Below are 24,868 nucleotides of genomic sequence, written 5' to 3'. Positions count from 1 at the left end.
TGGAGCAGATCATCTTGGCTGCTATCAGCTGGCACATATAGGACAACAAGATAGTCAGAACCAGTCAGCATGGGTTTATGAAAGGTGGGTCCTGCCTGACTAACTTGATCTCCTACGATTAGGTTACTTAGTGAATGAAGAATAAGTTGTGGGTATTTTCTACCTAGACTTTCATAAAACATTTTACAGTGTTTCCCACATCATTCTGGAGGAAGTGCCTGCTCATAACTTGGATGTATGCACGCTCCTCTGGCTAAAAGTTGACCTGGCCCAAAGATCTGTGGTGAATGTAGTTAAATCTAGTTGGAGGTCAGTCATAAGTTTTGTTCCTCAGGGCTCAGTATTGGTGCCAGTTCTATTTAATATCTTCATCAGGGATCAGGATGAGGGAATTAAACATACCTTCAGTAAGTTTGCAGATGACACTAAGTCAGGCGGGTCTGTTGATCTCCTTGAGCTTAGAAAGGCTTTACAGAGGGATTTGGGTCAGCTGGATCAATGGACCAAGGCCAACTATATGTGATTCAACAAGCCTTAGTGCTGGGTCCAGCACTTGGGTAACAATAATGCTACAGGCTGAGTAATGAGTGGTTGGAAAGCTGCCTGGAAGAAAAGGACCTAGGATTAGTGGTTGGCAGCTGGCTGATCATGAGTCAGCAGTGTGCCAAAGTGGCCAAGAAAACTAGTGGCATCCTGGCTTGTATCAGAAATTTTGTGGCCAGCAAGACTAGGGCAAATGATTGTTCTTTCTGTACTCAGCTCTGGGGAGGATGCACCTCAAATACTGTGTTCAGTTCTGGGCTCCTCACTGCAAGAATGCCAGTGAGGTCCTAGAGCGTGTCCAAAGAAGGGCAACAAAGCTGCTGAGGGGTCAAGAGAATAAGTCTTAGGAAAAGCAAAGAAATGGTTTCAAGTTGTACCAGAGGAGGTTCAGGTTGGATATTAGGATGAAAGTCTTCCTTTAAAAGGTTGTTAAGCATTGGAACAGTTTGTTCAAGGAATTAGTTGAGTTGCTATCCCTGAAGATATTTAAAAGGTGGGCTGGTATAATGCTTAGGTGCATGATCTAGAGCTAGACTTGGAAATGATAGATTAATGGTTGAACTTAATGGTCTTAGGAGGTCTTCTCTGTGATAAAAAAAAAAAGCCACTGCTTTTGTCTTAACATACGCAATGCTTTGGTATATATCATATACTCAATCATTGCACTAGGATTATATCTCAGTGGAAGTATATTCATTAGAACACAGAAGACAGCCAAGAAAAAGCTAACAAGACAGAAACAAATGGCAAACTGTTGATGATAACGCATATGTTGCATGGGACTACGAGGATTTATTTGTGACAGTAATGTGAGATATTTGTCTTGACACTGAACATAATGTTTCTCATATTCAAATAATTCTGATTAAAGCCCTGAAACTGCACAGGAATATATTGGAAAGGGATGTGAGGGAACTCTTGTATGAGAAATCTTTGTGATTTTATATATGTAGAAAATATTACTGTAGATATAAGTAGTTCAAATATTTGTATTTGTAACTTGACTATAATTATACAATACAAATTTGATTATTCAGCTCCTGTTATTATTATTATAATTATTACAGTCTGATGATACATTGAGTCCAGATTCTATTGGAACAAATCTCATGCTGGTGAGAATGTTGCAAGGTGATGACCTGATAGTATCAGCTGCTAGAGCATGTCTGAAGCAATGGACAAAGCCCCTGATCACTATTTATCATGGTGCAGAAAAGAAACACCATGCTCTGGAAAAACTGAGAAGAGTACAAAATTGGTGGAAAATTCTTCTTGGGTGATCAGTGAGAGCAACAGGAATTTTTAATTACATGCTTCATCCAGCTGTGATAGTACTGACTCTAACGTTAGTGTACCTATTGCTTATAATCATACTGTATATAAAACTTTGGCACATTATAAAGCAAATAACCCAGCTTCAACCACCCAAAAGATACAAAGGAGTGCATAACTAATAGCAACACTGCACTATTTCCCATGGATCTGTAAGTGCCTATCAATATACTACTAATGGTACAGAGATAAGAGGTGACTGCACCATGACTCTGTGACGGTAAGGAGGATCTATAGTCATGGGGTAGAGTGTGGTGGTGTGCTTCCCCTGCACATCCTCCTCCCCCCAGCCTGACCTTTCTACTGTAACCCTGCTCCGATGACGACCATCAGTGATGGCTGTGGTGGGTGCATCCAGTGGTGATAGCTGAATTGGACTCAAAGAGGATTCAGGGCAGATAGCATGCACCCACCAAATATAGCTGGTATGCAAAAATGACAAGTGGTCAATCACCGTAGTCCATAAATAGGGGACAGTACAGAGCCTGCTCAGCTCCCCTTGCATGGCTGAGGGCTGCATACCAGCGTCTGTCTTTGAGCAGGGACACCTCTCAGGGTTGCTCCTCAAGGCTGAGGGATTCCTTACCTGTGGCAGACACTCGGTAAGTGACTAATAGTGAACTTCTTGAAACTTCTTGCAAGGCTGAGATTTCTGATCTACTAATAGTTTGCTAACAGGCTGTAAGGTACTGAGTGATATAAAGGATCAATTGGCGGTATCATCCTTTAGATGTAAAATGTTGGCCATTGGGTCCATTCTAAGCCTGGTGACTTTGTTAAATCACTATCTTATAGCAATAAAATATATTGCTGCTTCTCTCTTATGAGGGAAGCGTGTAACATCCTCTATGACAGTGCCTAAAGAATACTCTAACCAGCCTCCAAGCCACAAGTGAGCGCCACAGCACCTCACTCCTCACTCACACCTGCCCAGCCTGGTCCACAGTTTCCACAGTGGAGTTTTTTATGCACACAGATTTTTTTCCTGCTCCTGTAGCAGTTGGCTATGCTCATTCTCACATGCCTACTCACAAACCATTCATTCAGCCTCTTTCCTCCCTTTCCCACTACTCTTTGGAAATGTCAGATATACTAGAAGGCTGAAGATTTTAAATCTTAAATGTGAATGCCAAAAGGATAAGCTGTAAGGGTTTGCACTTGTCTTCTTCTCTCTCCCATCCATCTGGCATGGCTATTTTTGCCGGGTTTCCTCTTCTCTCCTGCTGCAGTGATTTTCAAAAATGATGGATTTTATCTCCATGACTTTGAATGAAGGTCTTACTACCGAAAATTTAGAAGTATATTAGCTCTGGGCTCCTCAGTGCATGCAACAGGAAAGCTCCCTGCACCCACCTCAGTGCTCACAAGGCAGACCAGGGTAGAAAACTTGTTTGAACAGAAGTATTTTAAGGCATTGGCTCCATACCAATTACTGCAGAGACCTATTCATTTTGCAGTACACTCTCTGCTGCTATGTAGGAGTAATCAAAGAAAACTAAAAGCAAACCAGAGATTACAATCTTTTCTAGCGAAGATGAAAGAGCGTTATTATTAATGCCCCAATAACAATCTTTGCATTCTCATCCCTGCACCAGCTGCGTGGAAAACATGTTGGCAACTGCCAGCACTTTCCAGACTTCCTCACCAACTTTCTGCAAATAAAGACCACACGTTTGGGATTGTCCCAAGCAAAATCATTGGAGTGAGGATTAGTGAAGAGAAGCACAGGCAGCACTACTTTTTGATCTTGACAAAAGTGAGAAAGATGCTCAGCATCTTAACATCTTCTCATTTACAGAAATGGGAAGGCAGGATGGTCATAGCATAAAAACAGAATTGCAGAAATGCTGACAAACTTCCAGTTGTAAAGAACTAAAAAAGAGAGCTGCTCTGTAATGCCTTACCTTTTCCTAGAATCCCGCAGATTTTAAGGCAGTATCAGAATCTGTTCTTTGTAACTTATGGGTCAGTTGCTCCCCCCTGTAACTGGCAACTGACTGTCAGAGCCTCCACCTCCATGTTTTCCATCAGGCCGTAGGGCAGTCTGGCCCTGCAGTTCTTGGACCCCATTTGTTTATCTTTTATATCTTTGTGGTCATACATCCTCCCAGTAGGCACACCTTTTTCCAGTCCTCCCACAGTGCTGAACTATTCTGCTTCAACAAACCGGCCAGGTTCAGAGTGTCTTCGTAGTAAATCACAGCAAGCAGTGATTCATTGTGGTTTAGATTAATGAATTTTCAGAGCTTATGGATTAAAATCTTGGAAACAAAAGGCTAGAAAACAAAATTTGACAGCAGGATTCAGAACCACTCCAAAATCTCTAACTTGCAATGCCTCAGCTCTGAGATTAAAAAAATCCAGGTTTCACAGAGTTGTTCTTGCTCTTGAGGACTCCTGGGCTCTAGATGCTTCTTCAGCAACACTCTGCCACAAGGAATCCCTGAATCTTGCTCTGGATCTACAGTAAAACTGCTGCTGGAGATCCCTGAGTGCAAATGTCTTGGATAGAGGGAGTTAGCCTTCTTCAGTTCACACACACTGTGTAAGGGGCTGTTATATCAAACATGGCTCCTCTTCATGAATGGCCCTACAAATGAATTTTTTGCCTTATTTGAAGCCACTCTACCAAGACTCATTATTTCTCAAACTATCTCCTACCTAGGCTGAACTATTTAATGTAGTTTCTTCTTTCTTTTTCAAAAGTAGGGCAGTGATATGAAATATGTTACGGATAACACCAAAACTTTGCTGTACGTTGTTACTACATCTGAGGATCTTTAGAGCTTTCTCTAGGGACTAAACATGCATTCAAGCTGTCTCAGTTGAGTGGAGAGAAGAACGAGTAATCTAATGCCAGAATTAGTAGCCTTTCATTACCAAGATTAAAAACCTGATAGTTCTGGATAAACAAAACTCTGTACTGGAACCAGCATTTCCATCAGTCGAAATGCTGACCTTTCTGCCTACTGAGAAATGGAGAATGCTTGGGGATTAAGCCATAAACATCATGTCTCATGGTCCCTATTCTCGAATTTGAGCTACTGATCCTAGTGTATTCTCTCTCTTCTGATCTCCCCTCCCAAAAGCACACTTCATGAGGTATGGGCTCTGAAGTTGCACCACGGGAGGTTCAGGTCGGATATTAGGAAAAATTTCTTCTCTGAAAGAGTGGTGAGGTACTGGCACAAGCTGCCCAGAGAGGTGGTGGAGTCACCGTCCCTGGAGCTGTTCCTTAACTGTGTAGATGTGGCACTGAGGGACATCGTTATCGGGCATGGCGGGAATGGGTTGACGGTTGGACTAGATTGTCCTACAGGTCTTTTCCAAACTCAATGATTCTATAATTCTGTGATCCTATACCGCGTTGCCACCACTCGGCGGCAAGCTTCACTGCTCCTCCCTTGGCCGCTCCACAGGGAAAGCGGAGCCCGAGCAGCGCTGCCTTCACGGCGACAGGGGGAACCCCGCAGATCGCAGCACCCGCCGGCGGAGGCGCTGCCGCCCCTGGGCACGGCCGGCTCTGCCCTGGGCCGCGCCTGCAGCACCATGGAGAGCGGGCAGCTGGGAGCCCAGCGCGTGGGGTGCTCCGGGCCCAGCCTCGCCCCGGGTCACCCCGCAGCAGCGTCACCGGCGTTGCTCTCCACGTCTGGATGGCGTCCGGCTGAGCACGGCTGCTTTGGGCTGCAATGGAATCACAGAATCATAGAATGGCCTGGGTTGAAAAGGACCACAATGATCATCCAGTTTCAACCCCCCTGCTATGCGCAGGTCGCCAACCACCAGACCAGGCTGCCCAGAGCCACATCCAGCCTGGCCTTGAATGCCTCCAAGGATGGGGCATTCACAGCCTCCTTGGGCAACCTGTTCCAGTGCATCACCACCCTCTGTGTGAAAAACTTCCTCCTGATATCTAACCTAAACTTCCTAGTCTCAGTTTAAAACCATTCCCCCTTCTTCTGTCACTATCCACCCTCGTAAACAGCCGTTCCACTTCCTATTCATGTGCTCCCTTCAAGTACTGGAAGGCCACAATGAGGTCTTCCTGGAGCCTTCTCTTCTCCAAGCTAAACAAGCCCAGTTCCCTCAACCTTTCTTCATAGGAGAGGTGCTCCAGCCCTCTGATCATCTTAGTGGCCCTTCTCTGGACCCGCTCCAAGAGCTCCATGTCACAGAATCACAGAATTGTGTACCGGGGGCCTCAGGCCTGCATGCAGTAAATAGTAGTTGGTTGTCCTTTTGCAGCTTCCTTCCTGTTTTCAGCTTTACTGCAGCATCATGAAATGGCAGCTCTGAATCTTCGAATCATTAAGGGAGGAAAAGACCACTAAGAGCATCAAGTCGAGCTATTGACCCAACACCACCATGCCCACTATCCACGTTCCTCAGTGCTACATCTGATGCATGGCATCCTCCTTTTGGTTCTGCTGCCATTTGGGATAGCTCTACTTGCACTACTTCACTGCACTCAGACAGACACTGACAAGACTAAGAAATGCCAGTGAAAGATCTGATCAAGCAAAGGGTGAGGAAAGTACATTTCTACTGCTTTCTGGTACACCTCCAGAAACTCATGACAGGGAAAACCAGAGTGCAGAGGAGTCCATGCCATAGGGTGAGAGTGCCAAATGCTGAACTCATTATTTGAAGAAGTCTAGCAGCTGCCCTGATTGACTGTGGAAGTGTCATAGGAGAGGGGACAAATCTGAAAAAATTGGAGATTGCATGAATTCAGCATGATCAGCATGAAGAGGAGAGATGACTGTTGCCTTTGAAGCACTGAATTAGGGGGAGATGGGGTAGCAGGTAGTCTGGGCTGCACAGGCTATGTTCATGCCTTTGCTCCTATCAGCATAGAAAGTCAGTTCTGGTATATACCCACATACTGCCAATGACAGCGTGATAGTACTGCTCAAAGAAAGATCATTGAAATCTGTTTCTTTTCATTGTTTGTTTGCTGTGGTTTCAATATGGAGAAAAATAAACATCTTAAAACTTGATAGAGACTGTATGGAAGCCTCTGCTGTAAGAGATCCTGAAAAGTGCAATAAAAACTTTTATGATCAAATGAATCTGCTTTGGAGTAGAAGTGACTTCTGTTATTTACTGGTATTACTTTCTGTGGGGGAACCTAAGGATAGACTGGAGTGCAACGAGGAGCTTGTGTAACAAAGTTGTCTTTGGCTGGAGGACAAATTGCAACCAGACTCCATAAAATCATAAAAGTGCAGTGGTACAAGTTATTTTACCAGCCCTCCCAAAGTCAATAAGCCAATAACGATGGTGAATTGATGGTCTTTTACATAAACATTTTAGTGTTTTACAATGAAGAACAGAGAGTGGAAAGCTCTTTCCCTGCTGAACTCTTGATTTCCTTGGATTAGCAGGAGTTTATGTTTAGCAGATTTTCCAAACAAACAAAATGCCTCTCTCTTTCTCAGTAGTGCTTAAGCTACGTGTAACACTACCCTGTGCTGCTGCCTGCAGTTTAAAATTAGACTTCTTAAATGTCAGTCTAGAAGTTTGCCACCCTCCTGTTTTAACAAGAGCACGCAACTTTAATTTGTTGTAGATTTCTTGTCTACGTTATTCTAAGGAGCAAATGAACAAAATCTTACTCAGATGCCTAAGTATTTATTTAAAAGATATTCACATACTGATGTGCAGTTTGTTTATTCGAATTTCAGTCTGCCTGTGATCTAAATAATAACAGTAAGAATACAAAGTGCAAGTGGCAAATGGATTACAGCTGATAATTCTGAAATCAGCTTTTATATGAATTGTAAGAGGAATAATGGAAGTTTATAGTTACTAAAGTGCTTTAAACAAATTTGATTATGTGTGCCTGAGAAGAATCTGCTGTTTCTTTTTATTTAAATCTCAACAAAAATAATGTGTAAATTGTTATTTGCAAAAAGGATAACATTCACATTTAAAGCAAAGTAGGATTGAGTTTTAATGCTTGTTAATTCATTTCTGATTGTCGGCATTCTATAAAAGCAGTGCAAATCACCTCACCCATTCAGATCCCCTGCGTGTCACTTGTGATGGTGTTGAGCAGGGATGGCAACCTGCACAAAATCTCAAAATCGTCCGTACGTGTAGGGGTTGATCTGTAGGCCCCAGCATGCAGTCTGATGTGGCGGATGGGGAAGGCAATGCATGGGTCTGTAGCATCCCTGTGTTTCCAGGTGTGGGGACGTGTGTGCACAGCCCTGCTTACACCATATGGGAACAACCAAGCAGCCGTGCATTTTGTATCAGCCGCTGCCTGCGCCCGCTTCATAACCGTGCTTCTTGCTGGTCTCATAAAAGCATTGCATGACTGATTCTATTTCGGCTGGATTTCTGTTCTCTTTCCCTAAAACACCTGTGTCTTGACACATTTTTCCTACCCTAGCCTGACCCCATCTTGCTCTTACACCGCTCATATCCAGAAAAGAGCAGTACGTCTGCCCCTGCCCTCAGAAGTTACGCAGTTTCACTGAGACCACCACCTTACCTACAGTCTCAAGGCTCAACAAACAGAAAACAAATCTCTTCACACACTGCTTTATACAGAAAACCTGTTGTGCTGTAGACTTTCAGTGAGCCCCTGTCCCTGAGGAAACCCTTTCCTGATTTAAGGTATGAAGACCCCCATTTGCTTTCGTGCTCTGATAGATGGCTTTAAATACAATGCTTACCATTAAAATGGGAATAATACACCTTTGATCTCTAAAGTTAAAATATTAGCCTGTGATACAGCAAGTATATACACATGCACTTAGTTTTCTGCATGTGAGTATTTGCATAGTATTTGTGGATGTAGTGCTTTTCTACCTAGTTTCCTTGTATACCAAAAAAGCACTGATTGCTGTCATAGATCTTGCTGTCTTTCCTCCTCACCCCATCCAGCAAGCACTATGCTTATGTTTGCATGGAAGTTAGAGTTGGAAGCCAGTTCTGTGCATCTCTCTACTCACATTGGATTGCTACTGATAGCGTGTTTGCTGGAAATTTGTCCAGAGTATTTATCTTGAATTACCGACCACCCAGTAGAGCTTTGCACTCTTTCTTGAAGTACATATCTACGTGTTTTTTTCTGACATTCTGCCTATGCTATCCTTATTTTCATAGCAGTGCTTTAATCATGATCTCTTGCACAAGCTGAAATAATCTCTCTCCTCAGGCTCCCATCCTGAAAAAAAAAAAAAGAAAAAAAACCCAACCCTGTGTATTTTGCAGTTAAATTCCACTTACCTTCCACTTTGAGGATAGTAAGGTGAGGTCTGCAGTGAAAAGCACCCAGCGCGTTGCCTGCACAGTTCATCCACAGACCCTGGAAAACCCAGGTTGCAGTGATAACAGATGATGCTCGGCTTGTGACTTTCCACTCATTCGATGCAGTAGCAGCAATCGTGGCTGCTAACCCACAAAAAGAAAATATAAAAGCTATAATCTGTATTCCTAGCATGTTTCTCCGTAACCCAAGGACTGGGTAATGCCACTGTGTGGAGAAAAAAATGCTTTAGTCATGTGAGTAAGAAAAAGGCATAACATAAGCAAATTATACTTGAACAAGCTCAGTTCTTCTTGCTACAGAAAGTTAATGTGGCTGAAAGAATTTGTCATGCTTGAGTGATTTAAGAAAGGCCACGGGCATTGCAAATGTTTAGAATGAAAGACAAGGTACAACTTTATGGGAGCTAATTACTGGTACTTACTGATTGCTAATTGTAAAAAATAATTAAAATCTTTTCATCGTTTTTTTTTTCGATTTCATTATTCCAGTTAATGCTTAATTTTTAGTTAATTGGAAACCTAAAAACATCACATCTAGCAAAAGAAGTCCAGAGTCCAAACTGTACAGTGCTATTTAACAGATTACCATAACACTTTAGAAGAAACACACAACAGTTGAAAAATGCATTCTTAAAAGGCTGTGAAATTAATTCACCCATAGCCAGCCATCATACAGACAGCCGTAAGACAGTAATATCTTGGAGGCTGTGTCTGTGAATGTGATATGGAGTGACAAATTTAAAGCAAGAAAATCCTGACAGATAATGGCCCACTTTTGGTGCAGATTCCAGAGAACTAATACCCATTTTTTCAGATCAGCTCAGTGACAATGGTCCTGGCTGAGTGCTCACAAATTACCAATGTGGATTTGCAACTGAATTCAGGACAGAACTTTTCCTGAGTGCTCTCCTGGCTGATGCTGGCTTGTTTGGGCTCAGAAACTGAAGGTGGCTGAATGCCAATGCTGCCCTATCCCTCCCAACTCTGTCTTTTGTAATGCACAGCAGTGTGCCTTATCACTGGGGTGTGTGACGAGCCACTAAGGTTCCATAGTTTCTTCTTCATGACATGAACCAAAGGCAATGGTGCCTCCTCTCTGACATCTCTCTGTTTCAAACCAGAATCTAGATAGGAAGGGGCTTTACATTTCTGTTTCTAGTCAACTGATGCAATATCCTAAGCACTTTTCCCTTCTCACTCTTGCATACACGAAGGCCCATTCTGGTACACATTCAGACACGAGTGCTGCGTTCATGGGACACTCAAGACCACTTACAAAGTGCCTGCACGAGTCATAGGCACCACTTGAACTGTATCTGGACTATGTTTTTCAGGCCTGAGGAGGACTTTGTGGTTTCTTGGCCTTTCTCCCAATTCTCATTTGGTGGATGACTCTGCGGAATTCATGGTTAGACACACTTTCACCAAGCAATGTTTCTGGGCAGTTATTGTGTGAGTGATGAATAAATTAAACAGATACTTAAGTGATAAGAAAGAAGTAAGCAGTCCTGTTTACAACCCTCATTTCTTCTATAAACTGTCAGGAAGCAAGTTAATCAGTCATTTAAGAAGTTCAAGAGAAAGTTGAAAGTTAACCTGTTAATGGTGTTTTTCATTACAAGAAGAACTTCTTTACTTTGTTACTGAACAGACAACAGTTGGAAAACAGATGATAGTTTAATGAGTGTTTAAGTATAAAGCTGGAAAAGGGAAAGCACTGCTACAGGCCTTTCTTGAACCATTTTTCAAAAACTCCACAGAAGACACTATCTGATTGTGTGACATATACAGCTCTATTGTGTGATACTACTGTTACTACAGATACTCCCTTTGGAAATCAGTCCAGCCCCAGATTTTAAACAGGGCTGATACCTTTGCAGATATCTTGCATGACAGCAAGATTTGTAACAGCTACCAGTACTCTTTTTGGTATATGAAGAAATTAAGTAAAGCACTGGGAATACAGTGCAAATATTCACATGCTGGAAATTATGTGCCTATGTACACAACTGCTTTGTACGAAGTATGCTGTTCCAGAATGTCCATTTTAATGGCATGCATTGCATATGAAACCATCTACTGGAGCTCAAAAATCAGGGCAAAGACGTTAACAATGGTAAGCTGTAGCATCCAGCTTATGATGCCTATGTTAAGTGTTGTAATCTGATCACTAGAGGAGTAAAGATTTCCCAAAGCTGATATGTTGGCTGATACAGATACGAGTGGTGACAACATATGGTTTCCCCATGAAGACATACACACTTTGCTAAACCAAATTAGCTGTGAGGATAGCTATGGTAAAATCAACAAAAGAACTACATGCAATTTGTTCCAGACATTGTCTGGATAAGCAAAAGGAGAGCACTTCAAATGAGACAGTTCAGGTAACACAGGGAGGGCATGCTAGATAAGTAACCAGTAATGCTGAAGCAATCCACCCCTCTGCAGCACAGGTAGACAACACAAGCTGATCCTGGGCACTGTGGGAGGGGTTATGGTAGGCCTATACAACTGTGAAAAAGTTGGACAAGCAGTAAAACAAAGATTTACAGGGACAAATTTGTGACTCATGACTTCTGCAGAAGCTGAAGAAGTAAAAGCAGTGTCTAATATGGTGAAGTAATCAAAAGGCCTGAAGACATCAGTACAGGGAAGGGCTAAGTTGTGTGAAAATATGATTGGGCTAATAGCACAAACACAAAATAGGTTCCTGAGAACTGGCAGTGAAGTAAGAGATTATGTTGCAAGTAGGAAGGCTGCATTCCAGTAGGTTCCAATTCCTGCTGTTCCTTCCAGATAAATGCCTCCTAGAAACTAGGTAGACAGAGTAGATGGCCAAAGCTGGATGGAAGAAAACTATAGACGAGCTTCAAGGGGCAATGAAATCACTGGAAATGCAAACACTATAGGAATTGGCAATTTCACACCTCTCTAGCAAAAGGACCACATGCAGTTACACCTGGATGTAGTAATTGTAGGGTGAGGTGTTTGCTGCTCACCTTTTATTCCAAAGGTGGTGGGTGACCTACACAGCTAGAGGAGGTTACCTCAGAGTCTTATTCCAAATTCATTGTTTTTTACTGAGCATTGCAGAGACAATGTAATAATACAGTTACAATATTGGTATTATATTTTGTAGTATAATCCTATTATTCATAGTGCAGATGTTGTATTGATACAGTATGGAAAGAGAAGCCTCATATTCTAATCACTAGGAAAAAGATTTTGAGGATATACAGGCACAGAGGGTAGCCTGGTTCAGGATTTACACTTTATATCAGTTAGGTTTATGTGTCTATAAGAATATACATGCATGTGCATATCAGTATACGCATGTATTCAATATAGAAAATACAAGCTATGCTTTACAACATTTGTAAGCATTTTATGTTAGTTTTTTTATAAGCTAACTACTTATTCATGTAATATTATTACTTTTTGAGTATTTGCCCAGGAATGTGTGGGATTGCAAACACAAGTGGGGGAATTTTTGATGGAAGAATAAAAATGCACAGGATTAACCTTGTTTCTTCATCATTCTCCTTACTTGGACATTAAGGATAGCAGATGAGTTGGGCAATAGGGCAGTCGGTCACTCTTGCTTTACACTTTTTGATTTATGTGGTTAACACTGGACATTAGCAAACTTATTTAGGTTAATAATATTTACTGTAATTAAGTACATTGTTATTGTTGGCATACTGTCTAGACTTGCAGTGAGTAGCAGAAAGTCGAAATGGTTGTATCTAGATAAAACTACAAGAAATGCAAAACACTAAAATGCAGCAAATTTGAAATTGTAGGACAAGTCATATGTTGGATCAGTGCTGCGAGCCAGGATGAAATAAAGCTAACTGTGCTTTTATGAGATCTTCTGAACAGGCGTTGATAAAATTAGGTGCTCAGTGAAGACATCATGTTTAAATAGAGTGAATTCATCAAATGAAGCCGCTGTTAGAACCACTGTGCTACAGTGTGCTGGTAGCATTACTGGAAGCAGTAGGATTGCATGTGAACAAGCTTCAGGGTTCAGTGGACCAGAGCTCGGTGCTTTGAGAAACAGCAGATACAAAGTGAAATGATTGCAGTACTCATGAAGAAGGAAGATACTGGGAAAGAGGACAGCCCCTGCTTGAGCTCCTGCTCCCATCACCTTGCAGCCCAGCCTGTGCTGGGCCATGGACCATTGGTCTGGATATGGACCCTGTCCCTGACCTGCTGGCTTGATTCCCGGCTTGACCTCAGACTTGGCCCATCCCACGGACCTGCCCACCAAGGCTTTGTCTGACCCAGGTCACTGTCACCACGGACTATGGCTCCCCATCTGCCCGGCTCCCAGATGGGGCAGTGGGACTGACTGCTAGGCCCTGCCCTGCCACCTACCTGCCGTGGGAATTCATGCCCTGAGAAGACATTATCTAAATCTCTGTCTGTTTGTGGCCAAAATTACGGTGGAGCTGACTAATCGGCAATCCTGTCAATGCATAATTCACATTATCTGATTTTTACTAACTTCGAATGAGTGCATTTGAAAGTATATGGAAATCATTCTTTTCTGAATGCTGTGACACATGATTGAGTTACAGGCACAGAACAGGAAAGCTACAAAAATATAATGGTAAGAATATCCATGAAACAGTAGTGTAAATTTTGAAGATGAGGTCCAACTGTGTCAAATTTGCATATCATAATTGCATAAGATACTTTGGCATAAAGTAATGATATAAAAATTATAATGCAAATGAGTCAATGAAGGACTACCGCTAGTACTGTGTTTTGCAGATCAGAAAATATTTTCATGCCTCCACAATATTCCACCTGATAACATAGCTCTTTAGAGTACAACACTCAATCAGACCTCAAAACTCTCTCCATCAGCCTAGCTCATAAGGAATGGAGCACACTCATCTCTTCTGTCTGCCAGCCTGCGGTGGTACCAGGCCTCTGGGATACTGTCGCTTCACACAGGCAAGAAGGAAAAAAAATGCTGTTCCCTTCCTTCACCGGTTCCCATCCACACCTCTCTCACGAGGATGCCTCCACCCAGGCTGCTTCCCATTGTGGTGTGGCAGGGAACCAACCTCTCTTCTGAATGACTACATTCATTGGGCAGGTGCTGCTCCAGGGACTTTTGCAATGCTGTTAGTCATTCTTTGCCTGAAGGCAGGAGAAACATATCTGCTCACAAGAACAGATAGATTTTTTATCTGCAGTAACAGATACTGAACATGACATAAAACACCAACCTCTCCTATTCACATAAGGCCCTTTAATACCACTTCTCCAACAACAGCTAGGTGGTTTCTGCTAAAGCTGATGTGCAGAACAAAGAACTATGCATACACACTTAGGCATCAATTCCTATGACTTGCTCATATGATTCTGAAAGCAGAATTTGGTAGTTTAACTCATTTATGTCACTGAGAAATTCTCTACAATAGGGCTATTAAGATATTTTCTTGTCCCTGCTGACATTCCAAGTCCAAGTCATGCAAGATACAACTCTTCATCACTTGACCCAAGGTTTTTGGGTCAAATCTACCAGCATTTTGGTAGATTTGTCTTGCAAAAGAGCCCAGTATTTCTTCTGGGAACAGCCCAAAGTACTGGATTCTTACTCCAGCCATGTTTGTCTCAGACCATTTCCTTTTCAGGAAAGGACTCATGGGGTTATATATTCTATTTTTCCATTTTGAATCTTGCAGTACTGTTTAGTCTGCTGAAAAGCCCAGACCTAGTGCTTCACACCACACACATGAATTAGCTTTCTGGTCTGGATGGTCTCCAATCATTCTTTCAAAGAAAAGTCTATTGCAGTACCCCAAAAGTCCCGTGCCTCTTCACTTTTCAGGTAGCAATGTATTAGGCCAAGCCATGGTTGATGGCAGATAATCCTGTCCAGAGCCTAAAGTATAAAACCAAAGACAAAATAGCACTGTTCAGACAGCCTTTCTGAATATTTCTGCCTAGCAAGCTGTCCAGGAGCAGTAAGGTGACTACACACATCTGCCTCACATCTCCAAACAGATCATGTGGAGAGCATGTGTCATCAGCCAGAGGCACAGCTCTTGGTTTGCTGGTATGTAAATAGCTTGCCACCCAGTTGGACTTATAGCCAGTGGCTGCAGCTCTTTTCTTAATTCCACCTTTGCTGCTAATTAAAAACACATCCAGGCAGTCCGTCGCCCATGACACACACACCTGACTGAGAACCACTTAACCACACTAATGCCTTCCAAAACTGTCAGGATCCAGAAGGGCACAGTCATGGTGCTCCATGGGCTGAGGCAAGTTTCACTCATCTTGTAGAAACCAGCAGATGAACGCAGTGCTGAGAGTAGCCAGAAAGCTGGCTATTCACTGAGGCCTTGGCCCTGCTCAGCATTTTACTGTTAGTAAGGCAAGATACAGAATAAGAGAAGAATTGCTATGCCACATCTTGATCAGTGCTCATTAGCTGTCTCCCATATACATTACCAGTGCTTGTTACTGCATTATCTTAAAATCATTTTTATATACATCCCAACCTGAATTAGATTTCAACCACTTCCCCCTTTCAGTGGGGCTATTCTGACTAGTCTTTCTTAGGAAAAGGCATTTGCTTCTGATTTAATGGATGAAGCTGCAGACTGGAATGTGTTACTGAGCAGTTTGCTCCAAGCATGGTTTGTTCAGTATTTAAATTCACTGTCAGCATCCTGTGTCTCTTCTTTTGCTTATCAAACAGCCGTTTAGCACTGACTGTTCTGGAAACAATTTTATACAGGAGTCAGTACATAAATGGTCCTCAGTTAGTTTTTATAAACTGAACAGATTAGTCTTTTAGTTTTTTGCAAACTTTTTAGTTTTTATAAACTGAACAGAAAAAGTCTTTTAGTCTCTTTCATCAAGTATCTTCTTGGACTTTCAGAAAATTTCTAGGATTGTTTCCAATTTTTAAGCATTCTTGTCAAATTACAGGCACCAAAATTGAAAGTTATAATCTGATATTTCCTGCACCAGTGCCTTTCCTCTTTTTTTTTTTTTTTTTTTTTTTTTTTTAATCCAGAAGAATCTCATTAACTTTCTTTTCCATGGCACTGCATTGCAAACTCATATTCAGTTATTACTCTTGAGTACTTTCTAAAGACATGATTTTCCAGAACAGGAAATTGAGCAATCCTCGTGTGTCATTATCTGATATATCACAAGGAGTGTGTTAAAATAAAGTAATATTTGATGTTAATTATATTAAAGAAACACTTTCTGCCTTATCATTCCAAATGAAAGATAGTAATAAGGTTTTTTTAAGGAAAAGCACAGGAAGCCTTGGTATAAGTACTAGTCCTTGGAAATGAAGAAACAAGGCCATCCTAAACAATCACTCTTGCGCATGAACAGCTGCTTTGGCACAGTAAATCCAGTCCACTTGGGAACAACTTGTCGAATAACATTTTGTTGTGGTATAACTTGGCAGCAGTTCAGCACAAAACAGCTGTTTGCTCACTCCCCCACAGCATGATAGGGGAGAGAATTGAAAAAAGGAGAAAGGTATAAGGACTTGTGGGTTGAGATAAGGACAGTTTAATAAGAAAGGTAAAAAAAAAACAAAACAAAACAAAAAAAGAATAAAAAAACAAGAGATGTGCAATGCTCAGCCATTCCCCAAGAAGCAGATCCCTTGAACCCAGCTCCCTCAGTTTCATTGTTCAGCAAGATGCCATATGGCATGGGTTATCCCTTCAGCCTGTTTGAGTCCTGGCTCTGTCCCCTCCCAGCTCCTTGTGTACTCTCACTTCCTCACTGGCAAAGCAGCACAAGAAACTCAAAAGTCCTTGATTTATTGTAAGCATTGCTCAGCAACAACTGAAACATCATTGTGTTATGGATATTATTCTCATCACCTAAATCCAAAATACAGCACCATCCCAGCTACTAGTAAGAAAATTAACTGCTTCCCACCTGAAACCAACACTAAAACTTACTCCTCTTTAAGATTTTAAACCCTGGAATTATATCAGATGTACCTTTTCAGATTTACGGAACATCCTTTCCTGTTCTGTGCTCTGCTTAATTCCACAGAAGTAGCCAAATGTGTCTCATAGTGCTTGAAAATCAAAATATTGCAATGGTCCCACCGTTTCCTATATGGAATAGTTGATTCAATGTTGTGGTTTCAACTACTTTTGCAATTAGTGAAAAATAAGTGCCTTCTTGTGAAACTACATTTATCATTATATACATCGTGCTACTGTTGGTAGTTTACTGGTATAATTACATTTGGCTGAGGAAGGGAAAGATGAAGGTAGGAATGGGGGCTGCTATTGCTGAGAAGCTTTTGGAAGAGTAGCTGGGAAATGAGAGTTTTATTGCTGAGAGGCTAAGCTTTGCCAGAGATGATCATTGTGTATTCCTATGTGGCGCCAGCTTCTCAGGACTCCAGGAGTAAAGTGCATGTGAGAAGAATTGTGCCCTTCTCCCATCTGGTCCTTGGCCCTGGACTGAGGGAACTCACTTTTTTTCCTCTCCCTCTCCCCACCTCCTCCCTCCTGAAAGACAAGCTGTTGGCAGGACCAGAAACAGAGGTGAGGAAAGCGGAAGATGGAAAGGGAAGAGGAAAAGGGAGAGGAGGACAGAATTCTGCAGTCAGTCACTGTCTGGTGCTGATCCATTTCTGAATATGGGTAGCCATTGGTACACTCACTGGGTCAATATCTAGAGCTGAAGTCCATGTTAATCTCATAGTAGGAATAACAGCTTTTCTGTTATGTCCCAAAAATATATTGCCTGTGTTTATTGCTCCTGGAAGTCCTGAACAAAACCACCATCTTCACTTTGGGTGGCTGAGCTGATCAGTACTGTGCTGGAGCCTGATGGGAAAGAGCTTCGAAAACACTGCTACTGTCCAAGTCAATATCACCTTATTGTCTAAGCCACATTTCATTTTGCAAGGAAAAACTGTCCTTTTGTCTTTCTTTAATATTGAATTCTTTGTTATCAGGCAAGAGGCAATTTAGCCTGGAAACCTTTATGCTTTTGAGGAAGGACTCTAAAAGAGAAGACTGCAAATAGACGTTAGGCAAAATAAGACTGCTGACATAGCTTCAATTAGTCTAGAACAGAAAACATTTTTTCATTTGGGCTGACAACTACAATCCTTCCAGTTCTTTATTTCCCTGGCTATCATTGGCCAAATTCCAGAAAGCAAATGGTTCTCAAATTTGGAAGGGACTAAGTGGAAACCTCTTCTGTAACAATCACCTTCTGACCACAATCTCTGGTTTCCTATAGAGAGCTTGTAGATTTCAGCAGTGGTGAAAAACATACTTTTTGCAATGGTTGTTGTTGTTCCAGTGCAGTACAATTCATCTCTATAATTTGTGCAAGAAAGTGCAATTGTTTGAAGGTGTCATTGTCTCATTCCTTGCTACTGATTTATAATCTTAAATCGCCGATCTATTTGGGATTTGATGGAAGTAAGAGCTGTATTTTTACTGAGAAGGGCAATTGATGAGTAACTACTGAACTGCCACCTCCTCAGCTCTGGAAATGTACAAAATCTCATTCAGAGAAAAGAGAAAAAACACATTTGAAAGTGTTTATTGACCTACCACGTTCAGCTGCGTGACACACATACTTCAGACTTCTCTGTCCAAAGTCCAGCTCCAAGAGAAGAGCCTCATTCTGCCATAGCTCCACCGAGGTCAGCACAGCAGCTGTTGTGTTAACACCTTCCACAAAGCTGCAGTTACTCATCTGTTTTGTTTTCCTTTCATGTTTCCTTCACGTCTCAAGTTGTTGAATACTAGCGCCACTTCTTGATCCTAGACAGAAAATGTTTTGAAAATCATGTTATAAAATGTGCTTTTTGTCTTCTCTAAGTGAAAAAATGGAATTTCCATCTTTGCCATTGAGTACTTTCTTCTGATAAATACTTAAGATTAGGACTGGACTAGACATGAAAACAGTGACACAGAAATTAAGAGCGAAATACTGATTTGTGGGATATGTGCTGCTCTAGACAAAGGGAAAGAGGCAATCATTTGCAAGTCCTTTTTGTAAATAGATTGCAAAAAAATAAGGAAGGAAAATGTAGCTAAACAAGAAACCATTTCGGTCAAAGTGACTCACACTGATAAAGACCATCTAGCATAGGAACACTAACCTTGGTAATTTGACCTAAAAAGTAAATAGCTATGAGATTTGGAGTCACTGTGGTAGAATTAAACTAGAGTATTTTCTGAACAGTAATTTAAACATCAGGAACTGATGTAATTTCAAATTCGGTTTTGAAATGTATTCTTTTTTAAATATGGCTCTGGGGAATAGCCTTGACCTAAGTGGTCACTAGATGAATCAACTTCAGATAAAGGGAAAAGAAATCATCGTAGTGTTGCAACTAAGCTCTGTGATTTTGAAAGCAGAAGTTGTGGTGAATTCGTTGGACTTATCAGTAAAATAATCTCCATTAAGAAGTTTAGGGATTTGAATGCAGAGGAAGACTGTAACTTGCAGCTATGCAAGAGTGGAAAGGAAAAAAAAAAAAACAGCGTTAGACTTACTGGGTAATAGGGAAAAGTGAGTTAACAGATCATTTTAATCTGCTAACCTACTTATCTGTGGTTCAGAATGCAATGGAATGCTACTGGGGATGCCAAAAAACAAACTGAGCACAGCGAACTTCGAAGAAAATGACAAAAGGTCTTGAGATGTATGAAATAAAAGAGAACAAAGAAAGAAAATACAGATCAGCTGTATAGAAAGAAGGAAGTAGATGTTAATGATATGTCAACATTAACCCAAAACAGTTGAATCCAATAGGGGACAGGTGTTATGTGGTAGCATCCAATCTGGCATACCTGTGAAGATGCCTGAATTTGTTCTGTATTGACTGTAGAGAGATGAGCACTAAGTATGGATTTGTAGCACAAGAAAGTTGTAGAGTTAAGGCACATGTGAGACTGTTAAAGGAGTATCAGAAGGTGGTCTATGATGCTGTCTCCTATGTTTAAGCATCCAATTAAGAGTTACAGTAGGTGTCCTAGTGAAACCTGGATCAGTTCAGTGCTTAGTATGTACATAAAGGTATATGTTGTACATATGCATTATTGGATATTACAAAATTATGTGTTGGGATGCAGATGACTGGCTCACCACTTCCATGGAAAAATGGGAAGAGAAATAAATAGAAAAAGCAGTAATCAGCTTTAATAACGTGTATTAATTGAAACTGTCAGCAAAGAAGTGGAAGTCTCTTCATCAACTTGTGTATAATGAACCTCCTAGTTCCTGTGTAACTCCTGCAGACCAATGGATTATGAAGTAACTGGGAGGGTGACACACATCATCCCCAGCTTCCAATGCAAAGTTTGTGACTTCAGACATCCTGGGGCCCAGCAAGCAGGGGGCTTGGTTGGATAACAATACAAGGAACAACTAGTCTCAACTTTAAGTTCTTCTATATTTTATGTGGTCCTGTGTAACAGGATAAAGAGCTGAAATTGTTTTGGTGTGAGGGACCATCTAAACAGACACTGATGCAGTTAGTTTATATTTGCATTATCTTTGTCCATCAAAATCAGTAAAGCAGAAAAGCTTCCATCTGTTTTGCTCTCTAATCCTTATTTATATGAACACTCAGTGGAACACAAACTCCCTCTGAAGTATGCAAAACTTGCTGGGATTCTGCAGGGCAATTTTAAGGCAAAAATGCTACTACGACTTCATGATTTCCAAATAAATGAGGAAATCAATACCTTCTGCCATACAGTGCAGAAACAATCTGTGCAGGGTTCACTTTTAGGATGCAGATTCAAGCTCTTTTTCCTGTGGCAACAGTTTGGTGCTTCTGTATCTTTCAGGTTCCAAAAGGTGCTTGCACCAAGCTGCTGGAAGCATTTCTTTCTCCCAGGGTCTTGAGGGAGTCATCGTCACTAGAACAATTTAACAAATTAAAAATTCCTGCATCTCTAATGACTGGATCATCTGCAAAATCTTTTAATTTAATTTCCAAATGTTTCAAAATAACATCAGTTCCACTCTTTGTTGGAAGAAAAAAAAAAAAAAAAAAAAAAAAAAAAGAACTCCAGATCTACCAGCTCCCCTGATCCTTAAATGAGATTTTTCCTTCATCTGGGGACAGTCTTACACTTTTCAGTTACTCCAGGGGGCTCATATGGGGATCAACATTTTTGCTACAAAGTTTGACTTAACTTGTGTATGGAATCTTACACTTGGGGTTCATGAAAATGGTATTTGCTTTGAAATATTTATCCCATGCATTCCACGCAGTTTCAGATGGACAGAGTTCTTTCAGTTGAGAGGAAGTAGCACTACATTCTATGTAAAATGCAAAAAGCCAATCTTTCTTAAAAATCCCACTCTTTAAAACTCTGTCACAATGTTGTTGAAAAATTTGTAATGGATCCAACTCAAGCTTGTTACTATGTGTCAACATTTGGGTCTGTGGACCATAATGTAATGCACTGAAGTTGCTTATTATATCTCACAAAGTATCCCGTAGTCACCCACAAGGATATGTACTAAGATCCTAAACCTTCAAAGGTAAATTCATTTTTTAGCAATTACAGTGTGGTGCAACCAAGTTGATTGCCTTAATGGTAAGTATCAGCAGTCAATATTGCTCATGTTTGGAAAGCCCACATAATTAGTCATGCAAACATTTACACTGCATCATTTAAACTAACATAAGGCCCAGGCAACTCAGTACCTGCTGGTGTCAAATGCAGGGGATGTTCTACCAGAGCTTTTCTGGGAAAGCATCCAAAGTCAATGCCTTATACAACCAAATGCAGCAGGAAGAGGTAAGCTTATTAGGAATGTAAAAAGCAAGAGCAGATAAAACAGAAAATAAAATTATCCAGTTCAGAGACATACACAGTTCAGTGAAGCAGAGGTGAGTGATGTTGTCTTGCTTCCCACCAGCTAATTGTTGTGTTAGCCAGTGCCATTAGACTTATATCATTTTAATGCAACTACATTACATTTTCGGGGCTCATGTTTGACTGGGCATGCCCCTGCTTCTTTTATTTCTTCAGCCATTAGCAAGTGGCTCAGCGTTGGCACCTGAGCAGCCATCAGCACCACTGAAAGTTGGTACAGAGAATGGGACAAAGAATTCATTCTCCATATTTCATGGCTTTTACGTTCCCTTCCCATCCATCTCTAACCAGCCTGCATCTTGCACACCCACTCTACCCTTATCTTCTCCAAAAACAGAAGTGGTAACATATTTCACAGAATCACAGAATCACAGAATGGCCAGGATTTGAAGGGACCTCAAGGATCATGAATCTCCAACCTCCCTGCCACATGCAGGGCCACCAACCTCCCCATTTCATACTAGACCAGGCTGCCCAGGGCCCCATCCAACTTGGCCTTGAACACCTCCAGGGACGGGGCATCCACAACCTCTATGGGCAGCCTGTTCCAGCACCTCACCACTCTCTCTGTAAAGAACTTCCCCCTGACATCCAACCTAAATCTTCCCTGCCTCAACTTAAAACCATTTCCCCTTGTCCTGCAGTTATCAGGACAAAGAGAAAAGAGTTGATTCCTTTCAAAGAGTTGATTCCTCTCCTGTTTGTAGGCTCCCTTTGGGTACTGAAAGGCTGCAATGAGGTCACCCCACAGCCTTCTTTTCTCCAGGCTGAACAAGCCCAGCTCCCTCAGCCTGCCTTCATAGGGGAGGTGCTCCAGCCCCCTGATCATCTTTGTGGCCCTCCTCTGGACCCTCTTCAACAGCTCTCTGTCTTTCTTGTACTGAGGGCTCCACACCTGCAGTACTCCAGATGGGGCCTCACAAGAGCAGAGTAGAGAGGGACAATCACCTCCCTGTCCCTGCTGGCCACCCCTCTTCTGATAGAACCCAAGATACCATTTCAGAGAGACCCGATGACACAAGATGACCCACTAGTTGTCCTACTCCTATCTAGTTTCAGACTAGACTGTGTGCAAAAGAAGGAAATGCCATTCAGCATAGTCTGTGTTGCCTAGATGGCATAGTCACCTCTTTGAAGCATCTCTTCTATTTATTTGTCTCAGGGTTGCTTGTCTGTGTCCCTTACTGCCTGATGCTTGTATCTGTGCACTCATATGCAGGAAGGTGGGAAGGGAAGAAGCACTATCCCTCCTGATATGAGCTGAAAACCTCTTATCCTCCCAGCCAAGTGGCTGCATCCAGGCTACTTGCTGGGAACACTCGGTGGCAGCTCCCAAACTGCACCTGGCAGGGCTGGAATTTGGCACTGTCCTAACCCACGTCCTTGGCAATGCTTATTTTATTAGTACAACAGTGATGGCGTTGCTCTGTGGAAGCATCCCTTGGCAGGATGGCATCAGGATATAACATCGTCTGTATTGGCCATTCCTAGGAAATGCAGACTGTTGCCCAGCCCACTTGCTTTAGGGAGGGAAAAATACTTCCAGGACTCTTAGGAATGCATGCAGCTTGCAGAGCTGGCAGTGGGGAAAGGTACCATCACTGACAGAAAGCAAACTTTGCTTTCTCATATCTGAGGAAAACAATCTTCATGGATTTGTCCTGGAAGAACACCAACACCTGGTTTTAGAGGAGAGCTGTGCCTGAAACAGGCTGTGAGCTCATTCTGCAATGAGGGTGAAACACAAGAGCAGCCTAGCGGCACTGCAGAGGGCCAAGATACGTTGTTTTATCCTTAGGGCTTTCTCATTAGATGGTTATGTGCTGTGCTACCCATGTCACCTGGCTGCGTTGCCTAGGCTGAGCAGGCTGGAGATAAAAGCCTCGGATAAATAAGCAGATTTCATTCAGGAGTCTGTGGAAAGGCAGAGCCAGAGAGGCTTCACCTGACGGTTTCCAAATCTTCCAGACTCCTGGCAGGCAAGGCCTGACTGACCTTTTGTATGCCAAATTTCTTAGGTTTCTGCAGCAGTCTGAGCGTAACAGTTGCTGCGAATGAGAGGCTGGGAGCCTACCAAGAGCACGGGATTGCCATTCTTCAGTGATGGTTGTAAGGCTCTGGCATTTTCCCATGGCCCCAGAGAGCAGAATGGAAGTTATCTATCCTGGTTATCAGCAATGATACTTGGCTTTTGCTGGACTGCAAAAGTGTCTTGCTTGTGATGGGCGTTATTGCCCAAAGTTCTCCCTTCTCCTGGGTTCATTTCTATACTTTCAAGGATGTCTGCTCTAAGCTCCCGTAGTCTGAGCTCTTCTGGATTTGGAGCATCCAAAAAGAGAGGGACATTCAGGCCTCCTGGCAAAGCCAGGGATGGAATGAAACACACGGGTCAGGGCAGGGTGGAGTGGGGGGGCAGGAAGGCCTTGTCCTGTGCCAACATTTGGACAGACTAGGCCTGCAGGAGTGGGTTCAGTACAGCCTGCCCCAGCAGGGCTGCCAGAAAAACCCTGGGGAACAATATAGAAAGCTGTTAGCCTAGTGCTGCTCATCTTTCATATCATGGTTAAAAATACATGTGCATGAAGCATGTATTTAATGCTCAAGATGACACTGTTCAGAGGAAGCTTTCTTTTAAAGCAGGCCCCCATTGAAGTGACACACATGAAAATCAGGTCTGTATGTTCTGTGTGTGGGCACAGCTGGGACAAGTGACTCATTGCCCTCTAATTCCTCTGAAAAAAAAAAAGTGCTTGTGTTCAATTATATAATAAATATTTTTACTTGTTGGGGTGTTTTATATGTTAGATCTGGATTTGGGCAGGAGAGGA

The 24,868-nt window shown here is 42.1% G+C and overlaps 1 protein-coding gene across 1 annotated transcript in view; it reads right to left on the bottom strand.

Annotated features, from left to right (window-relative positions):
* The window catches only part of CLDN10 (claudin 10), a 62,407-nt gene extending 53,038 nt beyond the window's left edge, over window positions 1-9,369 (bottom strand). Inside the window, exon 1 of the mRNA XM_042867841.1 lies at window positions 9,118-9,369. Coding sequence (XP_042723775.1) covers window positions 9,118-9,331 — 214 coding nt within the window. The 5' untranslated portion in view covers window positions 9,332-9,369. The remainder of the gene's footprint in view (window positions 1-9,117) is intronic.
* Between the last annotated feature and the right edge of the window lie 15,499 nt (window positions 9,370-24,868).

This window comes from Lagopus leucura, unplaced genomic scaffold (assembly GCF_019238085.1).
Source record: "Lagopus leucura isolate 7727_CA_CO unplaced genomic scaffold, USGS_WTPT01 Super-Scaffold_100001, whole genome shotgun sequence".
Classification (NCBI taxonomy): Eukaryota; Metazoa; Chordata; class Aves; order Galliformes; family Phasianidae; genus Lagopus; species Lagopus leucura.
Note: the sequence above shows the minus strand (reverse complement) of the source record. Positions and strands in the feature narration are given on the sequence as shown.